Below are 27,874 nucleotides of genomic sequence, written 5' to 3'. Positions count from 1 at the left end.
GTTTGAGAAAATAAATGAACTAAGTATTAACGTTTATGGATTGGATAATAAACATAATGTAACTGGTCCTTTGTATATAACTACAGCAAGAAAAAGTAACCATATAAATTTGCTGTACATTCAGAAGAATGGTAAAGGTCATTACTGTTTAATAAAAAATCTTTTGAAGCTGGTAAAACGACAAGTAACTAATCACACAAGTAACATGTATTTGTGTGAGTTATGCTTACAGACTTTTACCAGTAAAACAAAATATACTTCTCACAATTGTAATGAAATATTGACTGAATTACCAGCGAAAAATAGTTATTTACAATTCAAAAACTATGAAAGGCAACAAAAAATTAATTTTATTATTTATGCTGACTTTGAAAGTATTCTAATGAAGTGTAACGAAAATAAATCTGAGAATACTCGATTATATGAAATGCACCAACCGTCTTGTTTTGGTTACTATATTTGCTGTTCTCATGATCCTAAATTAAATAAATATGTTACATACAAAGGATCAGATTGTGTGCAAGTATTTGTAAAATATTTAATAGATGATATTCAAGAAATCTATCGCATATTGTCTAAGAAATTACCCATGACACCGTTAACATTGGAACAAGAAATTAGCTTTGAAAATGCTACAAATTGCTATATTTGTAATAATTTACTTCTTGATGATAAAGTACGTGATCATGACCATATCACTTCAGAGTATCGTGGCCCTGCACATTCTTATTGTAATTTAATAAATAGAGTGTGTTCATTCGTGCCTGTGGTTTTTCATAACTTGGCGGGCTATGATTGTCATCTTTTTATTACGGAGTTAGCAAAATACGACGGTTATTTTAAAATAATACCAAAATCGAAAGAGAAATATATTACTGTAACGAAAGTATTAAAAAATAAATATAGTTGTTCATTTCCTATTCAAATAAAATTTATAGATTCTTTTCAATTCCTCAATTCAAGCCTAGATGTATTATCTAAAAATTTACACGAAAAAGATTTTGTTAATTTATCCAGAGAATTTCAAAACAAAGACCAATTGAAGTTGCTACTTCAAAAAGGTGTTTACCCTTACGAGTATATGGATTCTATTGAAAAATATGAAGAAACTGCTCTTCCTTCAAAGGATTGTTTTTACAATAGTTTGAAAGGTGAACATATAAATGATGATGAATACAAACATGCTCAAAGTGTATGGAATCTATTTTCTATTAAATCCTTGAATGAATACACAGATTTATATCTAAAAACAGATGTATTTCTTCTTTGCGATATATTTGAAAATTTTAGAAATACTTGTTTACGACATTATAAACTTGATCCGGCTTATTATGTCACCGCTTCAAGTTTAACCTGGGATGCGATGTTATTATATACAGGTATCCGGTTAGAATTAATTAGTGACCTGGAGATATATGAATTTTTAGAAAAAGGAATACGTGGAGGATTAGCCCAGTGTTCTCTTCGTAACGCTGTAGCTAATAATAAATATCTGTCAGATTTCGATGATTCTCAACCATCAACTTACTTGATATACCTCGACTGCAATAACTTATATGGTTATGCAATGACTAAAAAGCTTCCTATATCTGACTTCCGACTGTTATCCACGACCGAAATTGATAACTTAGACATTGCAAACATATCAAATGAATCAGATTTTGGATATATTTTGGAAGTGGATTTAGCATATCCTGAGTACTTACATAATGCGCACAGTGATTTACCTTTTGCGGTAGAAAAATTCACTCCTCCGGGAGGTAAAAACCCAAAATTAATAGCAAATTTGTATGATAAATTTAAATATGTGATACATTACGTTCATTTAAAAGAATGCTTGAAGAATGGGCTTATTATAAGAACAATTCATCGTGTTCTAACTTTTAGACAACAAAACTTTCTACAAAAATACATTGACTTAAATACTCGATTACGCCAAGCATCATCATCTGATTTTGAGAAGGATTTTTTCAAGCTTCTAAATAATGCTATATTTGGAAAAACTATTGAAAATAAGAGGAAACAGGTTAATATTAAGTTAGTAACCAAGTGGAATGATAACAACAATAAAACTAACAAACAGCTCAGTGCCGAAAAGTTGATTGCGAAACCTAATTTAAAAAACATTACAGTTTTCTCCGAAGACTTAGTTGCAATTCATCTGAGTCCGGAAAAAATAATACTTGACAGACCTATATATATCGGTTTCACGGTTCTGGAATATGCAAAACAACACTTATATAAATTTCACTATGACTTTATTAAAAACAAATATCGAAATAAAGTACGACTTTGTTATACTGACACAGATAGTCTTTTATATTTTATAAAAACCAAAGATTTTTATAAAGATATGAAAGATGAAATAACAAATTTTGACACTAGTAATTTTGATGTGAATAATTGCTGTAATATGCCTAGAGTTAATGCGAAAATTCCGGGTCTATTTAAAGATGAACTTGGAGGTGAAATCATCACTGAGTTCACTGGATTGAGAGCTAAGCTTTATTGTATTAACAGTAAAAAGATCCAAATTAAAAAGGCAAAAGGTGTATCTAAATCTGTAACAAAACGATTAAAGTTAAAACATTACAATAGCACTTTAAACAGCGACGTTAATTTCAAAAGTAAAATGAACATGATAAAATCGATTAAACATGTACTATATTCTCAAGAAGTAAATAAAGTAGTCTTGAATAAAACTGATGATAAAAGACAAATACTTTCAAACCAAATTGAAACCTTACCTTGGGGTCATTGCAATACAATATTTTGAATTTTAAGATTTAAATGTAAAATTACAAATGTTAGAATTAAAAGGTTTATTACCATAATTTTATGCTATTCTGTGATTCCAGATTATATTAGGTATGATTGTTTAATATTTATACTTCGTATGATACTATTGACGAATCAATATATTATGAATAAGAGCACAATCACTTGTTTTATTTTGAGAATACTTATGACTTATTTATAGACGGATTCAAATAAATAAATTATGGGTCCAAAATTATTTCTATATATTTTTATTTTTAAGATGGAATACTGAAAGAGACAATGCTATAATTTAATTTTTTATCGTTTACCTATAAAAAGCTTTGCACAAGATATATTAATCAAATGATACAATGAAATTGATTAAACAGGATCTTTCATTGGAAATAAATACTTTAGATAAGATACTCGAAAACAAGTTATGTGTAAAAAATAGCGAACTGTTGCCAAATTCTATTCGTTGTATCATTTGCGGGCCATCTAATTGCGGGAAAACGAATGTTATGCTTAGTTTATTATTACATACAAATGGACTAAAGTTTAGAAATATATATCTTTATTCCAAAACAGCATTTCAACCAAAATACAAATTTTTGAGTGTTGTTCTCAAAAGCATTCCAGAAGTAAATTTTTTTGTTTTTGAAGACAATAACATTATTCATCCTAACGAAGCTTTATCAAACTCGATTATTATATTCGATGACGTTGTCTGTGAAGATCAAACCAACATACGTAACTATTTTGCCATGGGAAGACATAAGCAACTTGATTGTTTCTACTTGACACAAACGTACTCTAAGATTCCTAAACAATTGTTACGTGACAACGCGAATTTCCTAATTTTATTCAAGCAAGATGATGTCAATCTAAAACATATATTTGATGAGCATATTAATTCAGATATGTCTTGGTTTAAATTTAAAGATCTCTGTGCAATGGTGTGGAAGAAACCTTACGATTTTTTAGTTATTAATAAAGATTGTTCTATAAACAAAGGAAGATACAGAAAAGCATTCGACACTTTTATTAAATTTGACTAAGATTTCGTAAAACCTATTATACTTATATAATTATGGAGGGAAAAGAAGAAAGTCATAAATAAATATTACTCTATAGCTAGCACACGTAAATTTAGTGTCATGGATCAAAGTCTTAAACAACAATTAGTGCACTCAGTAAATTCTATAAGAAATAAATTAAAACATATACGTAATGCAGAGGATCAAACTAATTTGGTGCTGAATAGAATATTTAAACCTATAACCGAGCCGTTAAAGGTTTTAAACGATAAACCTAAACTTACAAATTTAAATAACAAGTTAAATAAAGGAACAAATGAACTTATGGGTTCTGAAAACACTATTCAAACAAAAAATAAAGATAGTAAGAGTAATAAGTTAAATAATGAAGATTTAGAAATAAATTCAGAATATAATGAAGATAAAATTGATAGTGTTCATAAGTCAAAACAGACAGATTTGGATGTGTCGTTACAGAAGGATGATATTATAGATATATATGACAGTATGGACATACCGTTCGGAATACGAAAGGAACAAGATAAAAATTTAATGATTGGAGATTCAGTTGTACGATTCACTAAAAATGAAAATGCTTTAACTGGGGATAAATCTATAATGATCAACATTGGCGGGCGTTCATATGAATTGACTCCTGGCCTTAAAGAACTATTGCTACGCAAGAAACCTAATTTATCAATTATCTTAGAGACAGATAAATTGGTTTACAAAGATATTTTACATCACACTAATGCACATAAGAGAGACTATAATGCTTATAGGCAAATTAAAGGTGATAAAGGTACAAAATATCGAGAAATCATAAAGCCATTATTTTTTGAGTCAAAGAGTAATGCGAAGCAAGGAGGTAAATTACCTACACTAAAAAAGTATAAATCTAATATAGATTTAGTATATTGGGATAATCCTAATGAATTAGTTGACAGGTTAAAATTACTAATTGCCTCAAAACAGGCTGGCAATAGTAATCACGACAATGAGATTATATCAATAATTGAAGAGTTAAAAGAAGCCGATATCATTAAAGAATAAAAATGGTTGCACTACGAACAGTTATTTAGTATTCAATTGGTTCTCAAAGATGAACGTAGATATTTTCGGGCACCCTTTATATAAAAAACCAAAAATTGACGATACAGTGTTTATTAATAAATGCCCTCTGAAAGTATTAAGTGATGGCAATTTAAATGCTAGCAATAAAATAATAAAAAACTTGCATATTCCTGTTGATGCCAATGATAGTGTGACAAAAGAATATGTCGATAATTCTATCTCAGACTACAAGAAAGAATTAACAACTGTGAATGATCTAGTTACAAATTTAATTACTAGAATAACTCAATTAGAAAACATCGTTAAGGGTAATTTTCATAAAAATGAGCAAGTTAGACGTGATAAACGAAATACATAAATATGCAAGGGTAAATTTTCCTCGGAGACGAGTAGAAATGAGGGACATAGATGACCTGTGGCAAGCCGATTTGATAGATATGCAGTTTGTATCTAAGGAAAATTTAGGTTATAAATACATTTTGGCAGTTATTGATACTTTTTCAAAATATGCTTGGGCCATTCCATTAAAATGTAAAAGAAAAGAAGATGTGTGTAAAGCATTTAAGATAATATTAGAAAAAGGACGTAAACCTAAAAACTTACAAACTGATTTTGGTACTGAATTTTATAACGATAAATTCAAAAATTTGACTAGTATATTTAATATAAATCATTATTCAACTTACACTACAAAAAAGGCATCAATTGTTGAGAGATTTATCAGAACACTCAAATCAAAATTGTACAAAGAGTTCAGTCTAAAAGGAAAATACAAGTGGAATGATGGTACCTTGAGTAAAATAATTAGTGAATACAACAATACACATCACCGTACTATTAATCGAAAACCGTGCGAAGTCGATACAAGTAATAAAAGAAAGATTTTAGAAAAATATCAATTTCAAAAACATCAATCAAAAGTTGGAAATCGATTCAGTTGTTTGAAAGTAGGGGATTTTGTGCGTGTAAGTAAACACAAAAGTATGTTTGAAAAGGGATATACACCTAATTGGTCGACGGAACTATTTAAAATTAGTAAAGTGAATGAAACAAATCCGATTACATATCTGATAGAAGATTCTAGAGGTCAGCCAATTTTAGGTGCATTTTATTCTCAAGAATTACAGAAAACAAAACATCCGAATATATACCTTGTGGAAAAAGTACTAAAAAAAAGAGGAAACAAACTATTTGTAAAATGGCTAGGACTACCTGTCGATGAAAATAGTTGGATTGATAAGACTAATATTATTCTATAAGTTTAAATAAAATAACTATTTAAACAGACACGTTTTATCAGTTTAATCAGTATATTAAAGATTATGAACAAGAGCAGTGTCTTAAATTGGTTTATTAATCATTTGCCTTTTGAACTCCATCTACCCGGATATAACTATTGTGGACCAGGTACAAAATCGTACAAAAAGAAAGGCATTAACCAGTTGGACGAATATTGTAAAGAACACGACATAGCCTATCAGCAATCATCTGATTTGAGTGATCGGCATAAAGCTGATATAAAACTGATGAACATGGCACGGAACCGCATAACAGCATCAGATGCCAGCTTAGAAGAAAAGATAGCAGCACATATAGTTAATAAAGCGATGATAGCGAAAGTTAAATATGGAGCCGGTTTAGGAATTAACAAAGCAGCAAAAGATATAAGTGGTGGTGGATTAAAGAAACAATTGAAATATATCATATCTCACACAAATAAACATCTTAAAAAATTAAAACCAAAGGGTAAAAATATGGCGATAAAGTTGGCAATGGCAGCTGCTAAGGAACTAGCAACAAACACTACAGTAAAGATTCCTCGTATTATTCCTATTCCGAAAACGGGAGGGTTTCTACCATTGATACCTATTCTTGCTGGGCTATCTGCCGTGGGTAGTTTAGCTGGTGGTGCATCGGGTATAGCTAAAGCTATTAATGATTATAAAGCAGCTGAAAAACGTTTGAATGAGTTAAAAAGGCACAATGAAAAAATAGAATCATTATCTATTGGAAAAGGATTAAGCGTTAAACCTTTTAAGGAAGGTTTCGGAATTTATGTATCTAGTAAAAAAAACTAAATAGTCGGCTACCCAATAGAGCTCTTACTAATATAGATATTATGAATTATTCAAGCAGTATTCCTTATTTTCGAGGAGTATTTATGAGAGATGAGCTACCTAAACATCCTCATAAGAAAGAATGTGGTATCGTTAATTTAGATAGCTCAAAAAATCCTGGCAGTCATTGGGTAGCTTACGCAAAATACAATAATCATATCGAGTACTTTGACAGTTATGGTAATTTAAAACCACCAAAAGAATTAATTCAATATGTTGGTTCCGAAATGTATTATAATTATGAAAACATTCAGCGTAATCATCCATATAATTGTGGACACTTGTGTTTAAAGTTTTTGAACAAATTTTGGCATGATAAGAAAATAAATAAATAGATCGTAAGCACTTCGTATTGTTTAGTGTGTTATCATGTCTATTGCAATAACCATCACGGGCAAAAGACCATTACTTGAATCAAGTTTTCAACCTCCTCTTAACATAGACGATAAATATGAGTGTGGCTTAATTTATTTTTCAGCTCTCAATTCAATCCCCAACATTAATGAGAGCAATAATGTATTTGCTTATGGCAATGGTAAAAAATTAAAAATACCGTGTGGTGCTTATGGCCTATATGATATAGCTGATTACATTCGAAGTCAAGTCACAGATTGTGATATAATAATCAAACCAAATAACAACACATTAAAATGTTTAATATTTTGTTCTAATACGATGAACTTTGATGAAGATAATAGCATAGGATCGATATTGGGTTTTCCAAATGTTAAATTAGAAGCAAATAAATGGCACGAATCTCAGAACCCAGTCAACATTCTTCCTTTGTCCGTGATAAGAGTCGAATGTGATCTAATAAAGGGGTCATATACTAACGGATTTCCATCTCATATTTTATATGAATTTGTGCCGAACGTTCCACCTGGGTATAGATTTATAGAAGTACCGAAAAGTATTATTTACTTTCCTGTGAATAAAAATATCATATCATCAATAAATATAAAAATTCTTGACGAACAAGGTCGGTACATTGATTTCAGAGAAGAGTGTTTCAACCTACGTCTCCATTTGAGAAAACAGGATGATTGTGTTTAATAAAAATTCAAATACTTTAACAAAACGTATTACTACTCCTCGAGTTGAGCAACGTTACAGACGTATTAAATCTTATAAAACACTTACAAGAAGTAATAAAGAGTTTCTTCGCTCGTTAGGATTTAAATTAAGATGAATATACTCCAGGTTACTGATATTCCACAATTTGATAACTCTATCGAAAGTTATGAAATTCACACATATAGCCCTTATAATAATAGTTTTAAAGAAAATGATGAGATTCGGATCCCTATACACCAACAAGATATTTACATATTGCCATCTGCCAGTTTTATTTATATCGAAGGAAAAGCAACGATTATTGGTAAAGACCATAAACCCATTAATACACCCGTTGAGTTTACTAACAATGCAATGATGTTTTTGTTTCAAGACATTAGATATGAGATAAATGGTTTTGAAATAGATCGTATTAAGAATCCTGGAATAACAACAACAATAAAATCGCTTATATCTATGAATACCGGTCAAAGTAAAGTCGCAGCAATATGGGGTTGGAACATGAATGGATTCAAAAGTAATGACGGTTCCTTCAGTCTAATTATTCCATTAAATAAAATAATGGGATTTGCTGAAGACTATAATAAAATAATTATAAATTGTAAACATGAACTGGTTTTAAATCGAAGCAATTCTAATTTAAACAGCGTGAAATTAGATGATGCTCACGACATACAAATTAATATAGAAAGAATACAATGGCGTGTTCCGCAGGTGAAAGTATCAGATCGCGAAAGACTAACGTTGCTGAAAATATTAGAAAAAGACAAACCTATTCAGTTAGCTTTCAGAAACTGGGATTTATATGAATATGCATTTTTGCCCAGAACTACAAAACATTCTTGGGCAGTCAAAACTGTTTCACAGTTGGAAAAGCCTCGGTATGTTATATTAGGACTACAAACTAACAGAAAAAACAAAAAGTCTTTAGATAGTTCTTTGTTTGACCATTGTAAAGTAAGTAATGTAACATTATTTCTAAATTCACAATATTATCCTTATGAATCACTAAATCTTAAATTTGATGAAAATAAATATAGTATATTATATGAAATGTATACAAAGTTTCGTCAGTCTTACTACAACGTTCCTGTGGACCCACTGCTTGATATGTTAAATTTTAAAGATAAAGCACCGCTTTTTATTATTGATTGTTCAAGACAAAACGAAAATTTAAAAAGTGGACCCGTGGATGTGCGATTAGAAATAGAATGTTCGCAAGATATCCCTGAAAATACAACTGCTTACTGTCTTATTATTAACGACCGGTTAATAGAATATAAGCCGTTGAGTAATATAGTGCGAAAAATATCATGAATGCCATAATAGTAGATGTCCAAGGATTTAAAACTGATGAAAATGAGTTTATTTTAAAAGAAATTGCTATTCATTGTAATAACCGCATACAAACTTTCCTGATCAAATCACCATATCCATTTTATGATTTGACTAAAACTGAAAGACGGCATGTTAGTTGGATTGAAAGAAATAGAGGAATTCTTTGGAATGAGGGATACATACCGTATTCGAACTGTAAACATATTATTCAGAAGATTTTACAAAATAAAACAATTTATGTCAAAGGTATTGAAAAACGGTTATGGTTAATGCAAATGTTACAAAATAGCACAATTTATAATTTAGAAGATAAAGAGTGCCCAAATTTGTTAAGTTTACATGAAAAATATAATATGGCAAGTGATTCATATAGTTGTATTTTTCATACTAAAATATGCGCATTAAAAAATGTACTATGTTTAAGAAAATGGTGTTTAGAGAATAAAATTTTGTACTGAAGTTCGGTTGTTTTATTATCCGTATATATTATACTACCTCCGTAGTCACTCAGTGAATTTGAATGAAGTATCTATTCAGCATTCATGCATTCGAATGAAGTATCTATTCAGTATTCATGCATTCGAATGAAGTATCTATTCAGTATTCATGCATTCGAATGAAGTATCTATTCAGTATTCATGCATTCAAATGAAGTATCTATTCAGTATTCATGCATTCGAATGAAGAAACTATTCAGTATTCATGCATTCGAAATGAAGTATCTATTCAGTTTTCATGCATTCGAATAAAGTATCTATCTAGTATTCATGCATTTGAATGAAGTAACTATTCAGTATGCATGCATTCGAATGAAGTATCTATTCAGTATTCATCCATTAGATGAAGTATCAGTATTCAAGTACTCGATTATATCCATTATACAGTATTCAAGTATTCAAATATATCCATTATTCAGTATTCAAGTATTCAAATATATCCATTATTCAGTATTCAAGTATTCAAATATACCCATTATTCAGTATTTAAATATGGTATCATTCACTATTCAAGCATTCGAATACTACCATTTTCAGTATTCAAAATGTAGGAATTGGATTATCTGGATTAGGGATCATTCGAATGAATGAATGATCCCTGATCCAGATAAGCCAATTCCTATCTACTAATTTACTTTACCTCTGTCGGCTATAATAAGGCTTCAGCCCAATTAGCCTAATTAGTACAAAGTTAGAAGCACAATTTGAATATACATAAGTAGTATAGTACGTAGGTATATTATCCAGTGTTGCCATGAAATTTTGAAACCAAATGGCGTCTAAAATATTTTTAACAATATTAATTTGAGTCGTTATTTTTTTTAAATAAAAATAGCGAGCAAATGAGCAGGCAGGACTCTTGATGAAGTCTGATGTTAATTTGAAATAGATTAACTATAGTACGCGACAGGTTGAGATGGCAATCGGGGTAAAGGCCGATTCACACCAAACACGTACACGTGACCACGCGCGTAGTGACGCGCGTGAATCCATAGCCATGACAGCACGCATTACGTCTACGCGAACGTTCACGTCACGCAAGCGGTATGTCATATCTCGTACAGTTCCATACATTACAACGTCATGGTACGCGCTACGTCTACGCTTACGTGCTGCATACGCGTTTGGTGTGTCCCAGCTTTTAGAGGCGCACACACGCACGTCACCCGCATTCACCCATAGATATGCATTCACCCTGACTGCATTATCACTTACCACCAGGTGAGATTGCAGTCAATGACTAAATTGTATAAGAATAAAAAATAAATAAAATTACCCTAAGTACATAGGACTCATTGTGTAAAAACTTTTCTTTGATTTTTTGGGTAAAAAAAATCTGTCCGTCTCCGGGATGCGAGCTATCTAGGTACCTTTCATCAAAAGCGGTTACGGTGTTGTGTTAAAAGTTAACAGACAGACACTCTTTTGGATTTATATATATTATAAGTATGGATATTGGATATTATTGGATAACACAATTTACTACACCATACAAAATTTTTAAAGTAGCACTTATAAAATCTACAATCAACTAAAACCATTTTTATTGATGAAATATAATCTAATGGAATCTTTTTGGGTCGCAGGTACGTATACAGTTTTCAATAAAAAAATATTTATAAAAAACTGTTTAGTTTTAGTTTTTAATTAATTGAATATTCAATGCAGACATTATTTATTTAATAAGAGAGAGTTTAAAACATACACGAGCCGTTTTTCGCAGAATATTAGTCAAATTAGTTTAAGAGGGCTCTCTCCGTCACTCGCTCCATACAAACGTAGTTCCAATTTCATTTGAATATTAAGCAACCAAAGTCCATGAAATTTTGCAGACATATTCTAGAAACTAATAGCTATGCCTGTGGTTTTCCAGATTTCTGTTAACATATTCGGCTATATTATAGCAACATTTGGTTGCTTAAAATTCAAATGAAATTGGAACTACGATTGTATGGAGTAAGTGACGGAGAGAGCCCTGTTAAAATTGTATTCAATTCAACACATTCTCTACTGCGGTCTATCATGAAAGTTCAGCAAAAAGCTCATAAAACATACAAAAAATATACACGCTGAAAAGCAAATTCTCATCAAAAATGGATTATGATTGGATAGCGCTTCTGTGAAATCCATTTGTGTTATTAAAGCCACGTTCTAACGGCGGTATTTTGCTCATAACTTACTTATACAAGGTTCAATCTAATAAAGTTTCGTTGTTAATTTTTAAACCCCGACTCAAAAAAGAGGTGTTATAAGTTTGACGTGTGTATCTGTGTATCTGTCTGTGGCACCGTAGCGCCTAAGCTAATGATTGGTTTGAAAAGTGGCTTGATCGAGAGTGTTCTTAGCTATAATCCAAGAAAATCTGTTCAGCCATTTGAAAGTTATCAGCTCTTTCTAGTTATTGTAACCTTCACTTGTCGGGGGTGTTATAAATTTTTAATTTACACTTGTTAGATAATTACTTTTTTTTTTTTTTATATATAAAACTCACGCTTTAAATTTGCTTTTAACTTCGGATAGGTCTCATAAGGAAGCTCAGAGTTCGTCGGATGGAGAGAGCTATGCTCGGAGTTTCTCAGATGATTGAAAAATCGGGTCTTAATCATGTAAATCGTAGTTTTTAACCCCCGACCCAAAAAAGGGGTGTTATAAGTTTGACGTGTGTATCTGTGTATCTGTCTGTGGCATCGTAGCTCCTAAACGAATGAACCGATTTTAATTTAGTTTTTTTTTTTGTTTGAAAGGTGGCTTGATCGAGAGTGTTCCTAGCTATAATCCAAGAAAATCGGTTCAGCCTTTTGAAAGTTATCAGCTCTTTTCTAGTTTTCTTATAGAGTTTTTTGTGTCGGAGGTTTTTAAATTTTGAGTTATAGTGAAAGTATCTAAAAGTGCATTGCAATTATTGTCCCAAGAAAACCCCGCCCTTATGTCATTAACAGAGACCCTAAACATGGAAAACTATGATGCAGAGAAAAATAAATATGGGAAAAATACAACCGTCTGAACGTAGCCTATGGGTGATTAAGGGAGACCGTAGATCAAACAGCAAGCCAGGGGCGGGTCACAAAATGAGGGACAAACTACAATGTTGTGGCGAGCAAGGCAAATAAAGCGACATAATTAAATTTGCACAATCGACACAAACTAGCTATGTATAGAAGTAGGCGTTACTTTGCGGAAATCCATGAAATACAAAGTACCAAAAGCTTTTTGCTATATGGTGCAACATGCATGCCCCCCACTGCTAAACATGCAAGAAAAGACAGGCACCAAGCAAGCGATACGCACCACCATCAAATAGCAAAGAACTTTGCAATTGTGCATTGTAAGGACTACATCTCCGGTGTTAGGGCGAAACGCGCGTCGAGTGGTTTTGGGATTGGCGTGGTGGTGGTTGGTGGCTCACTTTTCCTACATGCATAGTAGTGGGAGGGCGGGTGGTGCATATCGCATGCTGTATGTTGCACATTGATACTGTATATGGTATACCTGTATTATACAACTTAAACTGTTATAACACAATCCGTTCTGTATTTAATCATCATCTCTCTATTCGATCTCTACTACGACTATTTTATCGGGTATTTGAGCTCTTCTTTTGTAGCAGTTACTACGCTTTGCTAGGATTCGATAAAGATATCAAGGCAGAGAAGTTTATATTTATTCCTCTTTTCAACGCTTTAACGATGCTGTGGCCTTAACGTTGAATAGTTTATTTATATTTGAATTGCACATCTCTATCTACCTACTAATATTTTATCTTTTATTTGCTTTATTTTATTTTTATTTTGTTATTTATTTAAAGTGTAAAGGAGCTTTACTAAAAAACTGAATCAAAAATAATCACGTCACAACGGAGCAACTTTTTTTTTATGGGTAATAAGTAGGTATAGTTCAAAACCTATAAATTTATTTTCTATTTTCCATATAAATTTTAAAAAGACAAATAAATAAAAGAATTTAGAAATTTATGTTGGCAAAAGATTATGCAAAACTGGCAACATTGCAAGCTTCACCCTAGTTTATTGCCTCAGAGTTGACACGTCGCCTTGAATAATGCAAATCCCCACGGGTTCCATTTTCAAAATACCTTCTCGGGGTGTTGCCAGCATTAAAATTGAAATGTGGGAAGCGGCGTGACAGCTGAATACGTCAGCTAAGCTAAGCGCGAAATGTTGTAAGATACGAATGGCTTGCATTTTTAAAATTCATCTGAGATTTATAGTTTGTTTACTTTAAACATAAATACATTTTTAAAGTTTAAATTTTTGTACAATATATTCATTTTTACCCGACTGCACCAGAAGGACGGAAACGTATTTCTTATCATTCTATGTATCAAGATTCCTCAGTGCTTGAAGACCAAAAGTCTTCGAATAGTGCGTGTTGGCATCGATAACATGGATCCGAGACATGGTCGCTAACTATGAGCCTCATAAGAAAGCTCAGAGTTAACCAGCGGGTGGTGGAGAAAGAAAGAAAGAAAGAAAGAAAACTTTTTTCTGGAGATAGGTATACTTGAAGTCTCTCTACGTGATCAAATCAGAAATAATGTTCTCTCTGGTTCTCCTATGGATCTCCATAGGAGAACCAGAGAGAACATAGCATAGGCAAAGAAGTCATCAGTCCACTATTTTGTGAACATACCTGACATACCATAAATAGAAATGACGGAAAAAACATCCGAGTACGGAACCCTCGGTGCGCGCGTCTGACTCGCACTTGGCCGGTTTTTTGTTATAGTGTCAATATAAATACACATTCTGTGACAGGTCTCTATACCTATTATTATGGTTCACGAGATACAGCCCGCTGACTGACAGACAGATGGACGGACAGGACGGGCACGGAACCCTAAGAAAGGTTAAACAATCATCGATAGAATTCAATCAGAATCCAGTATTGATCGACATCGGCCACACCCGCACACCTTTTCACCTTTTACTGTTACTAACTTAATCGTTGATCAAAGTTTACTAACGAATATAGACTAAAAGCAGGCTTTCAGTTAAACTAAATGTTTGTGGTAACTATTTTTTATCCATTGGTTACGTTTTGACCTAGAAATGGTGCAATACCGCACTGGCAACTTTCAATATATTCAGCTTTTATTTTGTTGCTTTTTCAACCAAAATAAGGGTAAGTGAACATGGAAAATAGTCATATATTTAGGTATAGAAAAGTTTTTAAATCTAAGTATACTTATGTGATTTATAGCCTCAATAGCTCAATGGTTATAGGAGCGGAGTGAAATCCGAAAGGTCGGCGGTTCAAACCCCACCTGTTGCACAAAATTGTCGTATCCACTCCTAGCACAAGCTTCACGCTTAGTTGGAGGGGAAACGGAAATGTTAGTCATGATTAAAATGGCTAACATTCTTATTTAAAAAAAAAATCTGCAGTGTATTCGAGGGGTTCGGGGTTCGGTCCTGAGCATGCACCTCTAACTTTTCGGAGTTATGTGCGGTGAAGAAAAACAATGAGTAAACCTGCTTGCTAGCAAACGAGCTTTCGGGTCATCTGATGTTAAGTGATTATCGCCTCCCATGAACATTTGCAGCAATAGAGGAACTGCCAAATGCATTGCCGGCCTTTCATGAATAGTCTGCCCCATGAATAACCCCATGTTGTAATCTAGCGGGAACACTGCCGAATATTTTTCCATTATGTTCTTACCAATCTGCACTTGGCCAGTGAGACAGACTATGACCTTAACTTTTTTCAATCTGAGAGGAGACTTGTACTCAATAGTGTGCCGGCAATGATGATCACTTTGAATTCTGTCTAGTCAACGTAATGTAAAGTTTAAATTGGTATGAAAACCTCGGCTTTAATCTAACTCCATCTGTATGCACTGGCCCTAAGTTATTAAAAACTAATATGTACGAATACCAACACTAATAAGTTTTGCAACTAATATTGAAGAGCGAGTAATATTGCTACCTAGCTCTCCTCAACTGTGGCAATTCATTTATACTAGGTACAACTAGAACTAGGTAGTGGGTATAACATAGATTGCAAGCTGCATTGAACTAATAAGTAATATAGATTGCGAGCTGCGAGTGCTAACCGGGATAAGGGTTGCCATCATCATTTTACTAACACGTTGAAATTTAAAAAAAAAAAAAAAACAACGACTGCCCTGCCATATTGATTTTTGACGTGACAACGTCTTATAATTCGATAGAGCCGGCTGCACGCACGAAAAAACATGACTCATGCGGCGTTATCTCGCTCTGAGGCGTTCCATGTAAGGCTTGAAGTGCTAGTGAGAGCACGGAACGAGCGACAAAGAAGCACAATCAGCCTTTGTTGTCACGTTCAACTATCGTCAGTAAACCGACTTTACAGACAACCAATTTTTTTTTTTTTTAAGTTATAGCCAATGTTCAGGCATTTAAATGTTTCGGTGGAATAAAGAAACTTAACGGTATAAATAGAGACCTAATTTTGACCATGACCAGTTAAGAGTGAATAAGCATTGTCTAGGCAAGCACGCTCCATTTTAGGCTGCATTATCACTTGATAGCAAGTCTGATTGCAGCCAAGCGCTAGTCTATAAATTTAAAAAAGCTGTCAGGAACATGTTCTCAGATATGGCCGGTACCTTCTCTTTTAGACTAACAGAATGGGCAAGATTGAGAAAAAAAGAAGCGTCAGTAGAAGAAGAAAGTCGTGGCTTTGAGAATGGGCTGGGGTAGCCAACGTAGCATAACTCTTCCGTTCGACGAAAGACATGAAATTGTATAACGAGGTGACAGCCAACCTTCAAAAATGGAGAGGCACAAGAAAAAGAAGAAAAACTTATAACACCCCTCTTTTTGGGTCGGGGGTTAAAAAGAAACTCATGTTCTGTGTCATAACATGAGTTTTTTCTCTTCTTATTTTTACATAAGATTTATGAATACATACATAAACTTCCAAAACATTAATTGTAGGTACACTTCTTTTTTGGACACTCAGTTGTGTAAAAAAGACTTGGGATTGATACCAAACAAATTGACAACCCTAACCGGGGTCGGGTGGAAGCAAGTTTTTCATTAAAACTGTAATTTGAAACGATGTCCGACGTGTTTGAACTAGTGCTTCGTAGACCTTGGAGCCGGGGGCACTTTTACACTCTCTGAATTAATTTTCAGGGTTCCCTAATAAAAAAACCCTTAAATTTTCATTTAGTCCGTCTGTACGTGTATCTGTCTGTCGATCTATCCATCTGGCTGCCATGTGTGTGTGTGTGTCACAACTACAAAAAAATTAAACTATTATAGCTGTTAAGTTGTTTTTCCCCTTAGAGTGGAATTTCCAAAAATCCTTTCTTAGTGAGTGTCCACGTCATAAAAGAAACCTACCTACTGCAATTTTGTTTAGTCTCTAACCCCAGCGGTTCGGCCGTGCGTTGATAAATTAGTCAGTTAGTCAGTCATTATAGTCGTTTAATAACATACCAATTACGTATAGAATGTATATTGCAACTTACACATCCATACGTGTATGGTGTAACGTACGAGTACATAATATGTTTTGGCTTGACAATCCAATGTGCCCACTGCCCCGATTTTTAATGTGTCTTAATTTTTTACAGCTAACGATAAAAAAGCTTTTCAGTTGAAGCTATTCGCTCCATCTTATCCTAATTTCCCACTGTAAAGACAATGGCGATAAAAAGAAAACGCTTAATTTGCGAATTCTAGGTCAGAGAAGCGCTAGGGAACTAATTAGACGACGACGTTGAAGACTGAAGTGAAAAGAAGTTTTAATTAAAATTGGACATATTTAAGCACACGTACTATACTTACCTAGCAGGTACGGAGGCAACTTCTGCCAAGATATTCGGCGAAAAGTTAGAATTGACAAAGTTTTAATGCACTGACGTGGCAAGTATTTGTATGAAATTTTCGCAAGGAATTTTTTGTTAATTTTTTCCTTTTAATTATAACGTTTTTAATAAGACTTTGGACGGAGAGTTAATTACGTTAATAACAATTTGAGAAACTTTGATGTTGGTAACTTGGTAAGTTGGTAAATTTTAACTGTTTTAAAAATAATAGGTACCTAAAATTTCTAGGTTTTAGGGATCGCCTGAAAAAGCGCTATAGATGGTGGTAGATATTCCTTTTTTTGATTTTTTGGATCACAGATGTGTGTCGATGGACCTTGGGGTCCTAATGTGATAAAAAGGTGACTTCGCACCGGAAAGTGCAGCGCTGGAAGACCCCCCTTACTAGGTGGATAGACATCACGAGGCGCAGGGAGCCGCTGAATGATGGCGGCGCAACATCGCGGCGTGTGCGGAAGTCCTTAAAAGAGATCTATGTCCATCAGTGACGTCTATCGGTTGGTATTGATGATCATAAGATGTTGTTACCGGTTCTTTAGTTTGCAACTTTTTCGGTTTGTACCTAATACTTTTTACTAACAAGTGCACCGCCATTTTTGCCTTGTTCTTCTTAGTTAAAAGACATAGTAATCTCAAAATTGCTCTGTGATCTCTATCTTGTGTATCCCTTTTATATTATATGCAAGTAACTATATTGTCATATATAGCATATACATATATATTTATATATTATATATATATATAATTACTTTTTATGTTTATTAGTATATATATAAATCTTTTTAAAAATTCCTTGCGACTTGGTACTATCCAACCTCCTTCCTAGAACTTCTCCTTTCAGCAAAGGTTGCCTGGTAGAGATTGCTCCAAGCAATAAGGCCGCCTTTGCACACAATTTTTTTTCTGTTTTCTTCTTACTGTGTTGTTATCCTTTACATGTGTTTTTGTGTGCAATTAAGTGTTTCTATCTATCTATCTATCTATCTTGTATATATTTTTTTCACTAATTATAAACACTTTACTCTACCGCACTTACCCAGTAAGAAAAGATTTAGAAAAGATACCTATATGAATAAATGAATGAATGAATGAATGAATATACTTTTACTGTACACCACAAAATTAGTACAGAAAAACACATACAAAGCTTATATGTATACCAAGGTAGAATTTGCACAGATTCAATAACATCATATTGTCAAAATCCCAGATAAAATTTTAAAAATACATTTTCGACATCATAAATCTCTCCCGGGAGCAATCCATCATGGTAGCTGCCATAATTTATTTTTACCCCAAAATATAAAATTCATATGATGTACCTACTACCTACCCACCTATCAGTCTACTCGCTTTTGTGTAGATAATTGATTGATGAACCGGGCTCATATCGCGTCACAAATAGGTATAGTACGCGACAGGTCGACATAGCAATCGGAGTGGGGACGCCCCGCCTCATACCCCGATTGCCATGTCGATCTGTCGCCTGTACATAATAAATAAATAAAATAAAAATAAAATATAAATAAAAAGCCTTTTATTTCTTCTCTAATTTTAACACATATTTATTAAACTGGTATTTTTGGATGTCTGTCTAATAGACAAAATCCGTGGGAGAACCAAAGTAACCAACATGTGGACAAGACATGTTGGTCGTAGATCTGATGGCCGCTAAGACAACAAAGTGTTCAAAGTCAAAGTCATATTTATTCAAAATATGTACCCCTGGGTCTATAGTATATATGCCACAGTACATTTCTTGGCTGTCAATTATTATTGTTGAATTTGTAAGATAATGAAGTAACAGTCATAATTAATTACGTGAACTTAAAACTAAAGCTTCGAGAGTTCTAAACGCGCCCAGGTCTGAGAAAGAGCCTTAGAGTCCTAGTTCTAGAGTAGAGACCATGTACCGGGGGCGAGAAGACCTCTAGACTGCTGGATTGAGGATCTTAAAAAGTAGACGACAAGTGTATGAGATGGTAAAGCTGAGAACCGCGTGTGGTGGTGGTCTTACTTGATTGAAGAACAAATGTAGTCGATTTTAATAAATTTTAGGGAGCGTAGAAGTGAGGTAATTTTACACATTTTTAGCTTTTGTAGAAGGCGTGAATCGTGAAGCCTTGAATGTAAAGCACCTATTCTTTCAGTTTATTTTTTCAGTAAATGAATGCTATCCCCTATGTTATGTTGTTTAACAGGGCTCTCTCCGTCATTCGTTTCATACAATCGTAGTTCCAATTTCATTTGAATATTAAGCAACCAATGTCCATGAAATTTTGCAGACATATTCTAGAAACTAATATTTATTATTAGATATTAACTACATATTTTTAGATTTTTCTAAAAATATGTAGTTTTAAAATTACAGGGACTCAAAGATTTGTCTGAAAATTTTTAAGACCGCGTAACTTTGAAATCGAATATTTTAACAGATAGGTATCTGGAAAACCACAGACATAAATATTAGTTTCTAGAATATGTCTGCAAAATTTCATGGACTTTGGTTGCTTAATATTCAAATGAAATTAAACTACGATTGTATGAAACGAGTGACGGAGAGAGCCCTCTTAAAAGGGTAAATGAAACAATTTGTTTCACACGCCTGCGGTCGGCGGGTGGGATTTTGCGTCGAAAATAATTAAGTTAAGAGAGCATAATGCCCAGTGCGGTTTGGCACGCTGATTACAAAGCCTGTAAGCTATTTTGTCATGACTCCCAAAAAGGAATGTAATATTTTTAGGGTGCATGTGTGTGAGTTCCTATGTTTCACTGGAACTTCTAATGCCTGATCAGATTTAGATGTTCCTATGGGATATTCATGTTCTCAACGGTGTGTGAAGTCTGTCGATCCGCACTGAGCCAGCGTGGAAGACTATTGCCAATCCTTTCTCATTCTGAGATGATGAATATGATGATATTATACGAAAGTACAGAATACCTAGTAATAAAGAAATCCGGCTCTCTTAGCTTAAATTAAAAGAGCCCTACTTTGCAATTAAAGTAGTTTAATTCGATTAGCCGAAAGCTCTCACCAGTCAATAGTAGAAGCTTTGATTATGTGAATCCACTTACATTACACTTTTAAATGTGTCGGTCGATCAATCAAGGGGCTCCGATGGCAAGTGAGTGACATTAGTATCTATCTATACATAAAAGGATAAACTGACTGACATGATGATTTTCTATAGATATAGGTGAAACCACTTGTCCTGACTGACTGAATGATCTATCAATGCACAGCCTACATCGCTGGGATTTGGAAACATGAACTAGGCTCAAAAGTAATATCTATTTTAACCTGCATTTGAGCAAATAAATAAATGATTTGTTTTGATAGGACTAGAACCTAGAGCCATAAAACCAGTTTTAAAAAAAAGACAGTTTTGTCAGAAAGCTGGTGATGGAGAGAGCTATGCTTGAAGTTTCTCTACGTGACTAAATCAGAAATGAACAGGTCTGTAGGAGAACCAGAGTAACTGACATAGTTCAATGGGTTGTGAAGCTGAAGAGCAATGGGCAAGACACATAGTTCTAAAAATCAATATAAGTTGGGGTCCCAAGGTGTTAGAAAAGTGACCTCGCATCACTAAAGGCAGCATTGGCAGAGCCCCACTAGGAGGGCTGACAACAGTAAACGAGTTTCAGGGAACCGTTAGATTCAGGCGGCGTTAGATTGTGGCATGTGGAAGTCCCCACAAAAGACCATGTCCAGCAATGGACTATCGGTTGATGATAGACGTCTACGTAGATCGTAGCTTCAGTTTTATGCTAACACAATTACTTAACCCCACTGACTAGGTACATCATTGTTTGACAATCAGGAATTGTACAATGGTACCCAATATAAATAAATGACTTTGACTTTGACAATGAAGATAATTACAACAATTGCATTTTATTCTATCAGTGTTAAAAAACTAAAACCATAAATTTTAGATTTGCCTCTGACGATTTATAGGGGTTGGAGTGTCAGCCATTATTTAATCGTATAACTTGCTAAGCCTTTACGTTTCTGTCGAAAACTCTTAAAGGATTAAAGCGCGTGATAGGAATGAAATGGGGAGTGATAGATGGTGATAATGATCAGTGAGACACTAATAGCATGGTGAGTGATAGTGAGTGATAGGTATTGCCAGCGAAATGTCTGCGGTCTATTGGTTTTATGGATATTGATGACGGATTGGTACTAAACTTTACAGTCTGGATAGATTTATGCTCCAAATTTTTAAATCACTACCCATATTATAAGTCATAAGAATTTACATGTTTATTAGTTAGTATACTGTATTTGTAAAGCTGGGGAGTGCCTAAGGGAAATTCTCTTAAAAGTCTTAGGCTGAGATCTATTGAGCATAGGTAAATGGATTTAGCTCAGCCTTAAGTTTCAGTTAAAACGAGACAGATTAATACCAGCGGTATAACGCTGTCTCATTTTAACAGTGTCTTAAATCTGAGGAAGGTCAAATAATGACTAGGTGATTAACAAGTGTAAATAAAAAATTTACAACACCCCCGACAAGTGAAGGTTACAGTAACTAGAAAAGAGCTGATAACTTTTAAACGGCTGAACCGATTTTCTTAGATTATAGCTAAGAACACTCTTGATCAAGCCACCTTTCAAACAAAAAACTAAATTAAAATCGGTTCATTAGTTTAGGAGTTTCGATGCCACAGACAGATACACAGATACACACGTCAAACTTGTAACACCCCTCTTTTTGGGTAAGGGGTTAAAAATAGGGGATCCATAGGCTGCCTAGCGTTAATTGCAGGAACATTTGACGCCTGCTAGTGAACGCTTGTTACAAGCAACTATGACAGAAGTCACAGGCACCAGCTGGTCTCAAACATAGCAGTTTCCAATCAATCACTAAGCTAGACAAAGCCGATATGAGTGCTGCACTGACGATTTTGTGTTCTTTGATACAATATTGACAACGCATGAGCAGGTTTTAATTAAAAACATCGCTTTCGAGATTTCTGTACGCGGTTTTCGAGCGAGCAAAAATGTTCAAATCATTCACTAAGATTAAAAATTCTGAGGCTGGTTCGCTAAGTCGGTGATCATCACTAAATGAAAGTCATCAAACTCATTTGTCCTTAGTAATTTTAGCAGATATCATACTTCAAAGTCATGAAAAGCTCTCATACAATAACTTTATGTACTTTGATATTGACATCAAAAGGTATCGCAGTATAGTATTCAATATTCATTAGGTGATTAATGGAAGGGGATGCGACTCTCAGAAATGAGGAATACGACCCAAAGAGAATGTATTCAGACATCGCTGTTTATTAAAGCTTTTCATTTACAGTGCAGGTATTTCCTTTGACGATGTTTCCGCTTCCGATAGTTTGGATATAGGTCGACTTTGACTCACGTTTTCATGTTCTTTGATAACGACACATAGGTATATTGATCTGACATGAGAAAAACAGATGGGATGATGGCAAGCGACCTTATGAATTGACACTGGTTCCCTGGGAACGGGGATGGGCTATAACGTGGGACGCAACGTGCGTTGATACATTGGCCCCGTGTCATATCAGGGAGACAGCATCAAGACCGGGAGCCGCAGCAGAAATGGCTGAAAACGGCAAGCGGCGCAAGTATGCCTCTCTTATCGAGAGTTACAACTTTGTTCCGTTAGCCGTGGAAACCTGAACCTTGGAGTATGAGGACTAAAAATTTTACGATACATTTTCCCGCTCTGATGACCGAAGGGTTGGTTAATTTTTTGCGCAAAAAATCAGCCTGGCTGTCCAGCATGGAATTCAGCTAGAATTTTCAGAACCATTCCGCGTGGGCATGATTTTTACATTAATTAGATATGGCTAGCTTTAAGATTTACTGTAACATTTTTAGTAAAAGTGATGAATTATTGAGAAAAATCAATTACTTAGCTTACTTAGAAGAAATCTCAAGAAAATATAAGTAATTACAATAATGACCGTCTCTAAAGGGACTCAAAGCTTTGCCAAGCAAAGGTTTGAGTTAGGTACCTACATTTCGAAATTAAAACAGTTTTTCTAGCAAACTCATTGCTGAATTCATGTTCTCAGACAGGTGAATTAAATTACTATTTTCATGAGACCCGATATTTTTTATATAAAATTTTCAATGAATTCCCTGAAGAACGATCTACGACAAAGCTTTGATGTTAATATTGACATTGAAGAGAAAATTTTAATGAAAATCTGTTGAAATTTTTCATTCCTTTCAAAATTAATATGAGTTTAATAGTTATTATTAAGTAAAGACAAAAAATTTCAATTAATTCTTTGGCGGCTTACGACAAAACACATTGAAAAGAAAATTATGATGAAAATCTGTTGAAATTTTCCATTCGTTTCAAAAGTGATATAAGTTTAATAATTAATTATTTTAAGTAAACTCTTATTACTTCATACTTTCATCAGAGAAAGCTATAGATGCTTATAAAAAAAATTTTATGTATCATACTATACATTGCTTATAATATTAAATACACTAGAGGTGTTTACAGAAAATATGAGAATAGGTACAAAATAGTGTAAGTGTGAGGTGTAAATGTAAGTAAATAGATCAGATGTCCCCAACTTCGTCTCTCAACTCTTTGATTTTGCGGGATAAAAAGTAGTTTATATCCGTCTCCATATGCAAACTAAGTATTTCTGATGAAGCCTGCAACCTTTGTCCACGTGAATATTGTAAGGCCAATAAAGTTTACCTAGTAGCTAAAAAGCTAGGGACTATTAAATTTTTATAATCTTAGAACCTTAGGTGATAATTTGTTGTATCTGCATTGTCAAATAAGTATCAATAGATTATTCAAAAAAAATGGTTTTTTATAAATGTCAGGATATTAAAATTTTCCTAAACTTCTTTACCAAATATTTACTGGAGCAACCATTTTGGTAAGCAACTTTTTAGACCAATCACACTAATATTATAAAGGCGAAAGTTTGTATGTGTGTGTGTGTGTGTGTGTGTGTGTGTGTGTGTGTGTGTGTGTGTGTATGTTTGTTACTCCTTCACGCAAAAACTACTGGACGGATTGGGCTGAAATTTAGAATGGAGATAGATTATACCCTGGATTAGCACATAGGCTACTTTTATCCCGGAAAATCAAAGAGTTCCCACGGGAATTTTAAAAAACCTACATCCACGCGAACGAAGTCGCGGGTATAATCTAGTGTTTAATATAGTTTCATTGAGTTAAGTCGCTTTTGCTCCACAGTAGGTACCGACTTAACTTAATCATCTCAGTTAGTTACCGTAACTGAGTTACGTAACACAAGACGTTAAACAAAGCCCTCTGAGTAAATACAAGTTCTACCTAACTCAAGATAAAACAGTGTTACCAAGTCGTTATCTAAAGGAAATGTGATATCAATTCAGCTCTAAGTTTTAGTTAGTCCTAGCACATTTCCTACTCTATCACCATATATACTATACCACCATCATGATCAACCCATTGCCAGCTCACTACTGAGCACGGGGCTCCTCACAGAATGAGAACGGTTTGGCCATAGTCCACCATGCTGGACAAGTGTAGATTGGCACCTTTGAGAGCATTATGGAGAGCACTCAGGCATCAGGTTCCTCACGATGTATCCTTCACCGTTTCAACGGTGCTTTTTGCTTCAGAAAGTATATTTCATTGCTTAAAACGCACATAACTCCGAAGAGTAAGTTAGAGGTGCGTGCCCGGGATCAAACCCTGAATCCCCGACATCTTAACCACTAGGCTATCACCAATTTATAAGTATTATAAAAGAATAAACTGACTGACTGACATATCGACGCAACAGCCGAACTGGGTCCAAAAGACTTTAAACTCTACAGCGTAGAGCGACTCTACGCCGTAGACCCCTATTAAGAAAGGATTTTCAAAAAATGTATTCTTTTTCTAAACGTGGTATTAGATTATACCCGCGACTTCTTCCGTGTCAATATCGGTTCTTAAAAATCCCGCGAGAACTCTTTCCGAGATAAAAAGTATTGCATGTGATGTAGATTGCAATAGGTAAGTTTTCTCTGTATAGGTAACGTAGGCTTTTAGTAAGAAAGGATTTTTTGAGATTCAACAGGGTCTTTAAGAACCTACTCGTATATCTACGCGGACGAAGTAGTGGTAAAAAGCTAGTTGTTAACAAAAACCCGACTTCTGGCATATAGGAGGTTGGCTATTAGACTTTGCCTAGTTAACAAAACGGGTCATAAAATATGCAAAGAATAGATTACGGGCAGACGGTTTGAATAGGCAGAAAGTTTGCCAGAAACTTATCATTTCTATATTCAAATGGGATTCATTTTAGTCCAAAATGATAGTTGGTGGTAATAAATTGGTCGAAACTTAAAATGTTGGAATATTTGGAGTCTAGAACAACTGCCATCGGGCTTGGGACGAATTAGATTATAAATGAAATTGGGTGCGACATTTTATGCTAATTTGGAGCTTAATCCTTTAGTTTAAATATTTATACAGCTAATTCTGTTTTGATTAATGGGAATGCAATGAGAATGTATTCGTAAAAAGAACGCATAAGGAACAAACAAACAAAGATATTCATTTTTAAGGTCCTATACCCGACGGGTAATAACGGGACTTTATTATTCAGCCTTCACTGTCCGTCTGTCTGTCTGTCGGTCAGCGGGCTCTATATCGTGAACCGTAGATAGTTGAAATCTTCACAGAATGTGTATTTCTATTGCCGTTATAACAACAAGTAATAGAAATTTCAAAATGGCCGCTATGAAAAATCTGGAAACAATGGAACCCTAAGTGTACGAGTCTGGCTCACATTTGACCGATTTTCATACTTAGAGATAGTCTACGACGCATTACCTTCATACAACAACATAATATTGGCTCTTAAATTACTTCTAATTTACCAATCACAATTAATATTAATATTATAAAGGCGAAAGTTTGTATTTTGTTACTCTTTCACGCAATAACTACTGAATGGATTTGGCTGAAATTTGAAATGGAGATAGATAATATCCTGGATTAGCACATAGATTACTTTTTATCTCGGAAAATAAAAGAGTTCCTACGGGATTTAAAAAAACCGAAATCCACGCGGGCGAAGCCGCGGGCATCTTCTAGTAAGGTATATTCACGAAAAACCCTCATTACATTACTTAAACTTAAAAGGCAATCTAGACCAATTTATCTTGATAACGTCTTTATAAATGAAAGCCAATCTAAAAGTTACATATTATAAAACATAACTTATTATAGCAATTGAATAAAATTCCCGAGTAAAACCTGACCTTTACTAAAGTTGCTATTACATTATGTAAAACTTCTTGAATAATGTTTGATATAAACAGTTCTAGTATAACTACAAACGTCGAGGCCAACCGTCTGAAGATAAATATAACCGCAAGGTGAATAGGTATAATACTTGACTGATTATGACAGATGAGTGGATCCTGGCATATCTACGATGCTACCTACTCTTTGATATATTGCTGCAGGAGTTAGTTTATGAGTGGCAGGTTTTTAGCATTTAGGAATTCATTTATTTTGATTAAAGTTAGAGCAATATTATTTTTTGAGTATCCATGCAGTGGTAACAAGTTTCTATAGCTGTTCTAATTTTCAACTTTACACTGCATTATTTTTAAACCCCACCAGTCAAAACCAAACTCAATATTTAAAGTTACTCGTAACACCCCTTACAACACGTATTATTACAAGTGTAAATTAAAAATTTATAACACCCCCGACAAGTGAAGGTTACGGTAACTAGAAAAGAGCTGATAACTTTTAAACGGCTGAACCGATTTTCTTGGATTATAGGTAAGAACACTCTCAATCAAGCCATCTTTCAAACAAAAAAAAAACTAAATAAAATCGGTTCATTAGTTTAGGAGCTACGATGCTACAGACAGATACACATATACACACGTCAAACTTATAACACCCCTCTTTTTGGGTCGGGTGTTAAAACCAAACAATATTATAAGTTAGCACCCCTTACAACACATATTATGAAAAATCGATCAATGCTCAGCACGTCTGGTATCGAATCGGAAAATAAATTCAATTTAAAATTTTGCCTCTCGAGAGCTGAAACCTCAACGAAACTTGCGAATAGTTATCGAACTGGCGAACGAGTTTGAGGGATTATGTTACCCTTTTA

At 34.0% G+C, this 27,874-nt stretch overlaps 2 protein-coding genes across 2 annotated transcripts in view; one reads left to right on the top strand and one right to left on the bottom strand.

The window, feature by feature from the left end:
* LOC123874647 (microtubule-associated protein futsch-like) overlaps positions 1-27,874 on the bottom strand; it is a 196,887-nt gene that overhangs the window by 89,253 nt on the left and 79,760 nt on the right. The gene's annotated exons all lie outside the window — the stretch shown is intronic.
* Positions 34-8,856, top strand: LOC123874370. The gene is made up of 3 exons (XM_045919672.1): positions 34-529; positions 5,418-5,423; positions 6,203-8,856. The coding sequence occupies exons 1-3, from the start codon at positions 206-208 to the stop codon at positions 6,947-6,949; spliced, it is 1,077 nt and encodes a 358-aa protein (XP_045775628.1). The 5' UTR covers positions 34-205; the 3' UTR covers positions 6,950-8,856.

Source organism: Maniola jurtina, chromosome 18, assembly GCF_905333055.1.
Source record: "Maniola jurtina chromosome 18, ilManJurt1.1, whole genome shotgun sequence".
Classification (NCBI taxonomy): domain Eukaryota; kingdom Metazoa; phylum Arthropoda; class Insecta; order Lepidoptera; family Nymphalidae; genus Maniola; species Maniola jurtina.
The sequence above is the reverse complement of the archived record's forward strand: the minus strand, read 5'-3'. Positions and strand labels throughout refer to the sequence as shown.

Bases quoted from the DNA above. Each gene is read 5' to 3' on its own strand.
- LOC123874370 (XM_045919672.1), top strand. From the start codon at position 206: ATGTATTTGTGTGAGTTATGCTTACAGACTTTTACCAGTAAAACAAAA.